The 13,521-nt window shown below is 49.0% G+C and overlaps 1 protein-coding gene across 7 annotated transcripts in view; it reads right to left on the bottom strand.

Annotated features, from left to right (window-relative positions):
• Positions 1-6,466: 6,466 nt before the first annotated feature.
• Positions 6,467-13,521, bottom strand: part of TMCC1 (transmembrane and coiled-coil domain family 1) — a 155,672-nt gene continuing 148,617 nt past the window's right edge. For all 7 annotated transcript variants that reach the window (XM_055557560.1, XM_055557559.1, XM_055557563.1 and 4 more), the window contains 2 exons: positions 10,727-10,862; positions 6,467-7,751 (listed from right to left, as the gene is read on the bottom strand). In XM_055557560.1, coding sequence (XP_055413535.1) covers positions 7,437-7,751; positions 10,727-10,862 — 451 coding nt within the window. In that variant the 3' untranslated portion in view covers positions 6,467-7,436. The remainder of the gene's footprint in view (positions 7,752-10,726; positions 10,863-13,521) is intronic.

Below are 13,521 nucleotides of genomic sequence, written 5' to 3'. Positions count from 1 at the left end.
TTAATGCAGAGGCCTAAATAAGCCGTTAAGGACTCCTGATGTAGAAGATCCCTTTAAGGGTTCTCAGGCCAGAAGTGACTTCCATTTACGTATATGAACTGAACTCTGAGCTTCCTATGCTCTCACCATACCCTCACCTCGCAGATCAAAGAAAAACTTGAGCTTCTTCCATTACAGGATCAAAAAGGCAAATGACCAAATACCTTGGACAGCGCTTCTCAGTCAGCCAAATGCCATGAGAAAGAGGCTACTGGTTTATTGCGAAAGGGCTACAGCTGCCTTTAAACACAGGGTGGGTCGCTACACCCCGACAGCTTCCTGCAGCCACAGGGTAAACCTTCAGCAGGGCATTCATCATCTTTCAGAACTGCTGTTAACTTTGTCTCTGATTCACACGTTCTTCCAGCATGCTTGCAGCCGTCCGAGGCTCTCATCCGCTGCTTAAACCACTCGCCTTGGCCTTTGTCACCTGGGTGCTGTGTGCCAATACTGTTCCTTCAGTGTGCAAGGTCCCCCTCACTCATCTCCACCCACCAGAAACCCATCATCTCTCAGCCCAGACACCGCGCCTCCTCCTCCAGCCTTCCCCAACTGCTGGCTCAGAACGGCTGCCTCCTCTTCACCCCCACACTTGGCTCCTGGCTCTGTTACAGCACAGGCGCCACCCTCTTGACCGAGCACACCTCCAGCACCCGGCATGGTGCAGGGAGTGGCCCCCAAAGGCTGGAGGATAAGTCAAGGTGGCAGCAGCTGCGGCAGGCCCACCGCCCCATGTCCCCTGCCCCACGCCCCGCCCCCATCCCGGGCAGGGGGACATCCATCTGACCACCACACCCAGAAATCTAGGCTGGGAAGAAACCCAATGGGTGGTCCAAACTTGGCTAGGATGTCCTTCTAAGGCAATCCTAAATTACAATCTGGCATGAGGAAACACTGTCAACTCTTTCCTGCTTCTTCTCAATGGACCTATTACTTAAAAAAAAAAAAAACAGGTTTTGATTTTTTAAAGATACACAGATACATTCATGTTTAAGAGATTCATACTTTACAATCAAACATCAAAGTCCCTTTTCACCACCATCCCTCCCACTCCCTTTCCCAGAAGTAATTACTGGGAACAGTTTTAATGTGGTTTTCATTTCTATATACTTACATACATAGAGTTATGCAAACAAAACTACTGGGTTGGCCGAAAGTTTGTTCGGAACTTTCTGGCCAACCCAATACTTTGCACAGAAGTAGACAATTCTGTTTCACTACGGACTTTTCCCCCCATTTAACGCACTGCTTTACCCATGAGGCTGAACATTTTCTTTTGAATACTTATTGGTGATTCATTCCCTTCCCTGGGAACCTCCGCCTATTTTCTACTCAGTTGACGATTTTCTCAGTTTGCATTAACCCTTTGTGGACACTCATCTTTTGTTACATATGTTGCACAGACCTATTTGCCACCCCATTCATTTACCACTTCCTAACAGTGTAACTCTGGGCAAGCCACTTAGCTCAAGCTTTGCTTCTCAACTAGACAGTGAGGATGACAAGGCCTGTGTAAAAACCTTGGGAAGAATTATGTGAGAACTCCGTGTCACATGGGCTTCCCTGGTGGCTCTGTTGGTAAAGAATCTTTTTGCAATGCATGAGACCCAGGTTCGAGCCCTGGGTCAGGAAGATCCCCTGGAGAAGGGCATGGCAACCCACTCCAGTATTCTTGCCTGGAGAATCCCCATGGACAGAGGAGCCTGGCGGGCTACAGTCCATGGGGTCACAAAGAGTCAGACACGACCGAGCGACTAAGCACACAGCACATGCGTGTCAAGGACCAAGCCTTTAACCCAGCGTTCGATAAAGATTCAGTGAATGTTAGCGACTCTTCATTACTGAGATCTGGGGTCACAAGTTGGCTAGGACCAACTTGTTTAGCTCATAGTTTAAAATGACACCGTTGACTCTGTTCAGTAAGGCAGACACTTTCTAGTTGGTCACACGGCCATTCCCTGCCTCCCTAGTCTGTTTTCTACACCACAGCTTCACAGATTTATGAGGGAAGCCCATTTCTAGTCTTCCATACTCCCAAGTTTTTAATGGATGATAATAAATCAGGCTTTGAAATTATCCATCATCTGCTGTCAGGGCTGCTCCGTGTGTGTTCCCACTGTTCACTGTGAAACTCCAGGACTTGTCACTCACTTGTAGCCTACTTAGGGCCCCTTGGGACTGGCCAGCATACCATCTGCACATAGCAGGCTGGTCCATATTTCAAGCAGCTTACAGGGCTTCCCAGGTGGCGCTAGTGGTAAAGAACCCATCTGTCAATGCAGGAGACACAGATGCGAGTTTGATCCCTGGGTTGGGAAGATCCCCTGGAGGAGGGGATGGCAACCCACTCCAGTAGTCTTGCCTGGAGAATCCCATGGACAGAGGAGCCTGGCAGGCTACAGTCCACGGGGTCGTAGAGAGTCAGACACAACTGAAGTGACTTAGCAGCAGCAAGGGCATTCTCACAGCAATTTAAAAAGTTTTCCTAAGAGGCATCTCTTCCTTTCACATCATCCACCAGGCAGGATCAAGGTGGGTGAGATATCTCTAGCTGATAGATGGGAGGGGGAGGCACAGAGCTAGTAAGCCAGTACAGTGACCTAAACATCTTGACATTCAGATGGGGGGTGTGAAGGATCAAAATCATGAGGACCCCATTCGGTGCCCTGTCGAAAGCGAGATCCATTTCCAGAGGCCTTCCAGAGCTTCTCCATTTCCAGAGGCCTCCCAGAGATCATAAAAAAGATAGATAAATAAAACATCACAGAAACTATTACATCAATACCATAACCACAGATGGAGATAGGCTACCAGATAACTCCTTGCATGAATGCAGAACTTCAAATGGTACATGTTTTACTAAGCAAGTTTTTAGTCCCATTGTAACATTTGTTTATTACCAAAATGGACATGGATTATTATACCTATTTCGGGTCATCAGGTGCTGAATTTGGAAGGTCCTGCCTCTGAAGGACTCCCTCCTCAGAACGAAAAGGCAGTCTTGCGTGCCTGTTTGCTCAGTCATGTCTGACTCTCTGCGACCCCATGGACTGTAGCCCGCCAGGCTCCTCTGTCCGTGGAATTCTCCAGGCAAGAACACTGGAGTGGGTGGCCATGTCCTTCTCCAGGGGGTCTTCCCGACCCAGGGATCAAACCCACGTCTCCTGCGGCTCCCGCATTGGCAGGTGGAGTCTTTACCACGGAGCCACCTGGGAAGCCCTCAGGAGGCAGTCTTACCTACCAGCGTAAAGGAACTGCGGCAAAGTGCCCGTCTGAAATGAAGTCTACACAATCCAGGGAGCCTGTGACAGCTACCCAGCTCTAAGTTATCAGTTACGGTCTTGAGATACTGGCTACACACACACTCTCACACACACACACACACACACACACACTCACACACACACACAGACTCATACACACCGAGTTTCTAATGCACAAACCAGTGGGAAGTTTTCAGACTGACAAACTTGTCACTGGAACTGAATATGCAAAAACGAAGAGCAAAACAAACCCGAATCCAACCACCTCGTTAATAGCTGAGGTCTTTATTTCAAATTCGTATGTACAGTAAAAGTGCTGCTGAGAACTGGCAGCAACCAGACACAACATAAACGTAATTCTCTCAACAATTAGCAGCTTAAGATCTATCAACTACAGTGTTAACGTTCACACGTTCACAAGTGTCATTTCTGTACTTTTCAATTCGTGCAAGTGAGTCTTTACTCTTACACACTTTGATAAAACACGCTTACAGTCTAGTAATCACTCCTACTGAGGGCATCACCCAGCATACACGACAGACAGACAGCAATGATAACTCTTAGAGCCACATTCAAAATCCCCAGCTGCATGTGGGGGCGGGAACCGTAATCCGACCTGTGTTGGTTTTTGTTTTTTTTTTAAATCATATTTGGCTTTGTTTTGGATGCATATTTTCCGAAGCTGAAAGGCAGCTCCTTGCTGGAATTCACTTGGAATTCAGCATTTCATCCGACTGTACCTCCGAGGAATATGAAATCAGAAAACAAAACCAAATGCAGCAAAGACCACGTGAACATTATGCTCGTTATCACAACGTGGCTAGCAAGGAAGGCTTGATCCCAGTTTTTCCTGGAAGCAGAGTTTTACCTTCATTGGGTGGAAGGGGCTCAGGGGAGAGGGAAGACCCCACCCAGTCAGTGAAGTATAAAATGTAACCTTACTTTTGCTTCTTCAGGAGCCGGTGGAATAGAAAGCCTTCTTTGCTAGGGTGCACTGAGTATCTTTCCAAAGAACTGAGATCCGAGCAGACAGAAGTGCCGTTCAACGATCATATAAAAGGTAAAATATTAGTGAGACTCTACAACTTGAACAGAGTCACCCAGGCTGCCATGGTCAGCCTCACACACCAGCACTAACCAGTCATCCAGGAATGCTTCATTTCACAGGGAATGCACGCAGTCTTTAGAAGAGAAGAAGCGTTAAAGCGAGGAGCCATTTCCACCCACAGAACTGTTAAACCGTAAGAGCGAGGTTACAGGAGAACTCTGAACAGATAAGACAACTCAGGGACAGCCACAATGCAAAGAAACTCAGAGGCAACAGGGATGGGCAGGCGAGGAAATGGATGCATGGTTACAAACAGCATTAGGTGCGGACAACTGCTGGGCCTGGGGAATAATCAAGGGACAGGAGAGCTAGAAAGCCAATACTGGGCCTGACCTGGCCTGGAGGAGGTCCTTCCTGGGACAGATGAAGAGGATGGACAGTCAGTGGGGGCCTGTTTGGCTGGGAGCTCGGGGAGCTTCCGGAGGTGCAAACCTTCCTTTGATAGAAATTGTCTCAAAGCCAAAAAAAAAAAAAAGGAACAATTTTGATCCATCTAGCCAGTGAATTCCAGTGCCCTCCAAACTTTGTAGCCTCTCCACAGTTCAGGGGACTCAAAAGTTCTTAGAAAAACTGGAGGATTGTGGCTAGAGTTATTTCCAATAACTTCGTGGGGCGCTCTTCCCCTCTCTGAGAGGTTAACCTAAAGCAGACAGTTAGGAGACACCGTGCTAGTCTGACCAGGTCGTGGTGTCCTCTGACACTTCTACCTAAAGTCACTGCAATATATTTAGGCAGAGTTTAACATTTTATCATTTGTGTTTTTATCGTTTGGCCGTGCTGCACGGCACGAGGGATCTTAGTTCCCGGACCAGGGACTGAACCCACGCCCCCTTCATTGGAAGCACGGAGTCTTAATTGCTGGACTGCTGGGGGAGTCCCAACATTTTTAGATACACGAGCTTGGGAACAATTTGTTTCGGGCCAGGACATAAACTGGTTCCAATTATTTTAAAAGAAAATTCAGCCCCATGGTCCTTGTTCTGGGTGGTGATTCTGAGAGGCCCGCAGAGCTGACAGGTGTGGTGTCACCATTGGGGTGGAGGACGGAATGAAGACTGGGGTACCTGAGCTAGAACGTCGAGATGACGACGGAAACCACGCGCTGACTCTGAGAAGGGCAGCCTGCCAGGCCACGGGAGGCCGGAGCTGGCGTGCAAGCCATCGTCTCGGACGGACAGGCGAGGCTGATCTGGGGCCAGAAGCGTCCCCCAGCACAGGGAGGATGGGCAGAGCATGCTGTGTGTCTCTTTCCAGGGCAGAGGCCGCCTGCCCCTTGCTCACTGCCTGGCTGCACAGGACGGAGGCCAAGAGGGACCAGCATCTGTGATTCAATACTATGCACACGAAAACGCTGACCACGCTTTCGAGATAGGCCAAGAGGGTAGAACTGGTGATAAGACAGGGATGGAGGCTCAGCCCGTCTTTCTAAACTCTCTATATAAAGGTCCACTGAGCACAGCTAATACGTCTGTCTCCATGAAGAGGAGGCTGACGACATGTTACACCCCAAACTTGGGTCCTTCTAACCTGATGTTTCCTTTCCTGCTCTCTAGGGAGAATCATCCTCAGTTGATTCTCTTGGGCAGACAGAATAAAGCTGTGAAATGAAGGCGGGCTGGGGCCAAAATACAGACACAAGATCCCACGTCACTTTGGTCTCGGTAGTTAGGGGGGTGTTAAGAAATAAATTAAGAAAGCACGAGGAATTATTTGTGACTCTCGTAGTACAGTCTCAGATTTTCCTAGAGACAACCCCAGCCCAAAGTCACTGGGTGAACCTGTCTTGGGGCAGGAACGTCTCTACCCTGTCACGCTGGTTTGCGGAGACCACCTCCCCTCTGCCTGAGCACCCCTTTCCTCTCCAACCAAGCCAAGCCCATCGGGGGGAGGCGTGGAGGGGCAGGACACCAGAAAGCAGCAGCAGCAGCCAGAGATGGGGGAGCTGAAGCCGAGTCTCAGACGAGGGCATCAGAGAGTGGCATTCACAGCAAGTTCTCCTTTCCTCAAACTGTTTCAGGACAAGAGGGGGCAGCACACTTAAATATCCACACATCTCTTCATTTAAAAACAGCACTTCTTTATTTCAAAGGAGGAAAAAAAAAAAAAAGACCCTCCCAACCCTTTCCAAAAAAACCCAATAATAATAATAACAATAATAAAAAATCCTATTAGAAACCATAAGGAAGCACTGAGAGTTTGAGTATTACATTCTTCAAGTATGCTGTTCGGATTTTTTTGTTTGTTTGTTTTTTTAAGTTGGTGACTATACACATCTTTTTAAAAAAAAACCTTAAAAGTGCGGCCATGGGATTTGTTTAAAATTAAGTAGTTAGAGGGCTACTTCAAAATACTGTAGTAGGACTGTGCAGTGATCCTTGGGGTGTGACGTCCTCTTTTGTATCCTAGCAAAGGTTACGGGACCAGGCTCCAAACTGATCATATTTCCAGGGTTAGCCTGAGTGGCCAACTTGGGTGAGAAAGCCAGGGAGATCCACGTGTTCTTCCATGGACAAGGAAAATCCACCCCGAGTGCAGAAACTCAGACATGGAATGTGGTAGGACTTCACAGTAAAATTAGTCTGGGACGGGGAGAGGCGGTGAGCCCAGACAAGGCAGGGTGTTAGGTTCAACTGGTTTCCCTAGTCAGGTGTTCGCGCATCTTTTTAGTGGGTTTTAGTGCAGTCCTTCAAGCCACAATTTAGAATGCCCTTCAGTGTGCTCCAGACGGTGGGTTCATGTGGAAGGACTGTTTTCAGATTTGCATCCCAAGGAAAATCATGCTACATAAAAGTGATCCAAGATTGTTGCCCAAAAAACTTCTTGGATAAAATCTAAAAAATACTATTGCAATTGCGTCTTTTGAGGAAGAAGAAGAAGAAAAAAAAACATTATTCTAAATGTAAACAGATTCACTCAACTCTTTTGTTGCTGTAGAAAACTCCAGAGGAGGGAAGTGGCCGTCTAAGTCTTCGCCGCATGCACTCGCCGGAGGGGAGGGGAGCACTGCGTTCCGGGCGCCGGCAGCATCATCTGGGTGAGGAGAAGAAGCGCTGCACGTAGCCCAGGAGGGCGTCCCAGTGCTTCCAGAGAAAGGCGATGAACACCACGAGGAGCAACGTGCTGAACGTCCTGCTGCGAGTCTTCATGAGTGGGACCACGCAGTTGGCGACCGTGGACACGAAGACCAAAAGGACTGCCATGACCGCCAGGAGGATGTTGATGAGCTTGCCCAGCAGGTTCCGGGCAGTGGCGTTCTCCAGCCCCTCCAGCTGAACCACCTGCTGCTGCTGCTGCTGCAGCTCCATCTTGGAGATGCGGGTCTGGCACGCCTCCAGGGCCTCCTGTGGGCCAGACAGGGGAGAGGTAAGCCTTGGGAAGCTCCCGGCGCCCGGAGCAGCTGGCAGGCCTCGCAGGGCAGCCAGGTGCATCCTGAGCCACGTCAGAGATCTGAAATGTGCGCGAGTCTTGAGTGTGAGGGGCACGGCACAACTCACAACTCAAGCCACTATCATTTACTTTTTGGTTACCACTCAAGCAACTATGATTCCCCTCTGCTGTGCTCCACTGCATTCAGCCACAGTCAGATCTGGTCTTGAACACTTTAAAGACAAGGCCTCAAATCCACGATTGTGTCTCTCTTTTCTTCCCCCACGTAACAATTACTAATTTGAGTTGCACAGGACACACACACTTGCTCACCTAACAGGACATACAGGCTTCCTTGGTATTTTCCTCAATCCCGGTCCCTGCCCTTGGAGTGACTGCCAGTCTGGTGTGTGTTCACCCTTTCACCCGTGTTTAAGTCTACACACAGATCTCCTTAGGGAAATGCATGGAATTATTTAAAAATTTTCTACCTTCGTGCAAACAGTATCACCCCATGGGACTGGTCCACAACGTGTTTCTCACTTGACAGAGGGCCCTGGCGATTCTCTGCGTCAATGCGTGGAGGCCCACCTGGATCTTCTTAATGGCTACCTAGCATTTACAGTTTGGCTAGGTCAAAGTTTACTCAGCCAGCTCCCTACTGGAGAGACCTGGGTTATTTCCACCTTTCTTACTGAACAATGGAGGAGTGAACCTCCTCTGGACATATTACCAGCTGCTTTTCAAGCTAAGTAACTCCCCAACATCAGGCAAAAGGGCTCCCTGCACTGTCTTCTTAATAAGAGTTGATCTCTGTGAAGAGAACAGGCACTGTGCCCAACACCTGACCCAACGTTTCCTTTCATAACCTGCACCCACGGGTTCATATAAAATTGACCATAAAACTCAGAGGACAGGACCTATTTCCTTAGCCGTGGTCAGATACCCTCTGAAGTTCAGCAGTGGTAGGAGCCCTGGGTTATGTGACCTCGGTTTCAGTGGGTCCTGGTTTCCTGGGATTTGAGGTGACGGCAAGGCAACTTCACACTGAAGCTAAGCTAGAGAAAGGACATACAACAGATATACCCCAGTCCAGAAGGACCTTGGGAAAAAATTAAAACATAAACAGACTTCTGGGTCATGGAAAAGGGGGCATCTGGGCAAATGATCTAGACATTCCCTTGATTCCTTGAGGCTTCTGTCATGCACGTCTCCTGTATTCAGCACCAAGACTGGTTTATTTCAGGATGCTCTCATGAAACCACCAGAGCTGCCAGAGAAAGGCCATGGAAACCACAATGAATAAAGCACTGAAGGTCTTGGTGTGAGTCTCTGAGTTTTCTTAGGGTTTTTAGAAATATCTCCCAACTGGGATGAGAAAAAGTTAAAATATTCTGTTTTGCCATGGATTAAACTAGAGGGCCGTTAGTCTTCGGCATGACCGATGTTACTGTTGAGCTGGTCGGTTGTGTCTGACTCTTGGGTGACCCCATGCACTGTGTGCTGCTGCTGCTGCTGAGTCGCGTCAGTCGTGTCCGACTCTGTTCGACCCCAGAGACGGCAGCCCACCAGGCTCCCCCGTCCCTGGGATTCTCCAGGCAAGAACACTGGAGTGGGTTGCCATTTCCTTCTCCAGTGCATGAAAAGTGAAAGTGAAGTCGCTCAGTCGTGTCTGACTCTTAGCGACCCCATGAACTGCAGCCTACCAGGCTCCTCCGTCCATGGGATTTTCCAGGCAAGAGTACTGGAGTGGGGTGCCATTGCCTTCTCCGCATGGACTGTGTAGCCCGCCATTATTCTCACAAATGGCCTGGTGATGTAGCTGTATAAGGTGGATCTGGCAGTGAGGCCTCTGCCACAGAAGAAGATAGGTCAGGTGGCCCTGGGACCTGTAAGAGCAGCTCCCGAAGCAGTAACCACAGACATAACATCCATGCTCGTCCATCTACTGAGACCATCCTGAGCCCAAGAAACATTTCCCAAGAAGCCAAGCAAGCACACCACCTCCCAATGGTGCAGACTTGAGAAATGCTGGTGGCTCAGACGATAAAGAATCTGCCTGTGATGTGGGAGACCCGGGCTCGATCCCTGGGTTGGGAAGATCCCCTGGAGGAGGGGATGGCTGCCCACTCCAGTATTCTTGCCTGGGAAATGCCATGGACAGAGGAGGCTGGCAGGCTACAGTCCATGGGAGTGCAGAGAATCGGACACGACTGAGCAACGGACACTTTTACTTTGAGAAACGCATCGCATCTGAAGAGCAGGTGTGTTACAGGCGGTCTAAGCTTCTTCTAATACTCTGCCCTCTCTGTCTTTGCCCCTAAACATTTTTTTTGTGCATGGTAAAATACATAATATAAAATCTACCATTTACTCCTTTTAAAGTGCTCACTTAAGAAGCATTTAGTAAGTTCACCATGTTGTGAAACCATCGTTCCTATTAAATTCCAGGATGTATTCATCATCCCCAGAATACCCCTCCCCTTTAGCTATCACTCCCGTTCCTCTCCCTCTAGCTTCTGGCAACCACGGATCCACTTTCTCTGTAGACTTGCTTACTCTGTGTGCTTCATGTAAATGGACTCATGCACTGTGCGGCCTTCTGTGACCGGCTTCTTGCACTGAGCTCCATGTTTTCAGGGTGGACACACGCTGGGGCAGGTGCCGGTGCATCATTCCTTTTTCTTTCCCTTTTTTAATTGTGGTAACATATATATAATGTAAAATTTACCATCTGAACTGCTTTTAAGTGCGTGGTTCAGTGGTATGACACATTCGTACTGTTGGACAATCACTGCCACCTACCTTCACGTTCTTTTCATTTTAGAAAATTGAGACTCTGGACCCATTAAACAGGAACCCACCCCCAGCCCCCTGCCCCGAGCCCCTGGAAACCTCCATTCTGCTTTCTCTCAGCCTTCTGCTTTTCCACCTGGCCCATTGTGCTGACCTGGATGTCCCGGGCCCGTTCGTAGGACTGATACGCAATTTTCTCTTCCATGCTGGCCAATTCCTGCTTCAAGTTCAAGATTTCATTCTGGTGGAGCTCTGTTAGGTCATTCAGTTGTTCTTCTAATCGTTCACATCTAACAAGAGTGAAAAGTTAAATGTTTCACACGTTCTGTATTTCTGTTGGTTATTATTCACATCCAACCCCCAAATCCATTCTGCAAGGAAGAAAACGAAAGCACAGAGAAATCAGGTGAGTGGCCTGGGTGACAGGGCATGCTAGTGGGCACAGCTCTCGGTCCCTGGGACAGACAGCTTCTCACAAGGCCATATCACAGCAGCAACATGGCTCTTCCACATTCTTCTCAACACACAGTATTTGCAGCGAGGCTAGCAGCCCTGGTTAGCTTGAGCAGACCCATTACAAACGAGGCGGTTCTTGCTCTGCCCCCAGCGGCATATGGGAGAGGCAAAAACCCGAGGGACATTAAGCAGTCTCATCAGAAGATACACAGCAGGCAAATGGAAACTGACCTTCCAGCAATCACCAGGAGCTTGTTCCGACTGGGGCAGGTCACTCACTCACCTGGATGTTCGTCATTCAGAGCCCACCCTCCCTACTGCCAAGCACAGTGCCCAGCACAGGGTCAACAGACATTTACTGAGCGCCTGCTGTGTGCCCGGTTTGTTCAAGGTTCTGGGAACGCTGCGGTAAGCGAGACCGAACACCTGCCCTCAGGAGTTTACAGCCTTCAGTGGCGGCGGAAGGCAGTAAAACCACGACAACTGCAGGCACGGGTAAGGGAGCCGGAGAAGACCGGGACGGGGATACGGCAGAGTGCCCGGCGGCCTTGGACTGCTCGGGAAGACCTTTACCCAACCCTGAGAGCTGAAACCTGGGTGATGACATGAACAAACCATGTGAAGATGTTAGGGGAAAAGTATCTTAAAGCTGAAGGAAGTATCTTAAAGCAAGTATAAAGCTCTTGAGATGAGAATCAGCTTGGCAGATTTCAGAACAGAGAGGAGGGACAGTGTGGCTGCAGCTGAGCAGAAAAGTGGGGGAGTGCACAAAGAGAAGCTTCCTCAGGAGCAGGGACCATATTTTGTTCATCTGGTACCTCTAGCACTTCAGACTCATGTGAAAAGGTTCATTCTACATGAAGATGGGACCTGGGCAGGGCATCTACGGATCTGTGGGACTGGAACCGTTTAAAAGGAAAAGATCAGAAAGACTGGACAAAGAACACAGGTAAAGGGCAGGGGGTAGAAATGTATGGACTAATCAGAACAGTTGGGGGAAAAAAAGGAAATCTGTTCTTAAAAGGCAGGGAAGGCAGTGGAAATCTGAAATAGACAGTACAGGGACCCAAAGCAGATGCTGAGGGGAGAGGCTGACATGAGGAACACAGGGCTGTCTGCTGCTGGTGAAGCTTCCGGCAGGTTGTGAGCGGAGTTCAAGGAACCAAAAAAAAAAGAAAAAAAAAGAATGAAAAGAGCTAAGTAGGTAGGAGAAAGGCTGAAGACTACACAGTAAGAAGCCCCTAAAGGGAGGAATCACACAGCTCTAGCTGATGGTGACTAGAATGGAAGCGTCTCAGTCAGATGGAGGGCTCATCCCAAGAGGAGGATACACGGTTGGGGATCTACATACTTCAGGTTCTACTGAGTTCGGATGGGAAAAAATAAAAATCCATCAAGTTCCAAAACATAAGATGTGCATTTACTGGGCACCAGCAAATATCTACAGAGCATTTACACTGCATGCGGACTTGTATGTACTCTAGGCTGAGTTCCACCATACGGGAGGGTGTGCACGGGTTCCAGAAGGGGCTGGAGCATCGGCAGACCTCGGTACCTGTGGGGGTGGGGTGGGGTCCTAGAACCAATTCCCCGCAGATGCGACGACTGGGTGCTTCTCAGGCAAGCACATGCTTAACACTGGCACGCAAGTCTCGGCAAACTTTGTATTAAAGAAACAGAAATGTCAGAACAAAGGCAAACATTTCAACTACCCTCCCCTTTCACGTTTAACCAGATGTGCGGTACACAAGCTTTAAAGGAATCGATGGAAGGTCTCTGTTCAAGGTCGTCTTTATGTGGCGGCAGCATCAGCAACATTCTCCCTTCTAATAATTATATAATGAATAAACAGATCCTAAACCCCATTCCTTCTCCATGAGACACAGATTACTGACTCCTATTTAGTTCTCCTGAGTCCTTGATAACAATCTCTGTGCTGCTTTCTCGCCCACTGAAACTGTCACCGGAGTGGCCTGAACAACTGATCGGGAAGGTTTCCACTTTGTGTCTGTGACTCAGGCAGGTTCTCTGGGACTCTGCCTTTTCACGTCATCTGTGGGCCTGGGCATACTCGGAAACACTGCCACCTCTAGAGCTGATTTTCCACCACGTTTTAAGTTCAACAAATGCCACGAGGTTAGGTTAACATGTTGCCTTTCTATGACTGTCCTTTTAAACCCACTGTGTGCGGTGGTGTCAGTGCTGGATGATTTCGTTATTCTCTCCCCTCACCACAGAGGGGCTAGAGGCTTTTTAAAAATGGGGTGTTCCACTGTGTCAGTTCCTTGGGATTTAGGGGAAGGGCTGGGCTTGGCTGGCAGGAAAGGACTCTCCTAAGCTAGGGCCAATGTGGGGTGGCAGGGCGGGGAGCCTGGCGGCAGTGGCAACCAGCCTGCATGCTGACGGCGGCAGACTCGGGTGACATCTCTGCTGTGAGTTCCATGGGCTACCACCTCAGTCTCTCAGCCTACAAACTACGGTCTTTCAGGCTTT

Source organism: Bubalus kerabau, chromosome 20 (genome assembly GCF_029407905.1).
Source record: "Bubalus kerabau isolate K-KA32 ecotype Philippines breed swamp buffalo chromosome 20, PCC_UOA_SB_1v2, whole genome shotgun sequence".
NCBI classification, from domain to species: Eukaryota; Metazoa; Chordata; class Mammalia; order Artiodactyla; family Bovidae; genus Bubalus; species Bubalus kerabau.
The sequence above is the reverse complement of the archived record's forward strand: the minus strand, read 5'-3'. Positions and strand labels throughout refer to the sequence as shown.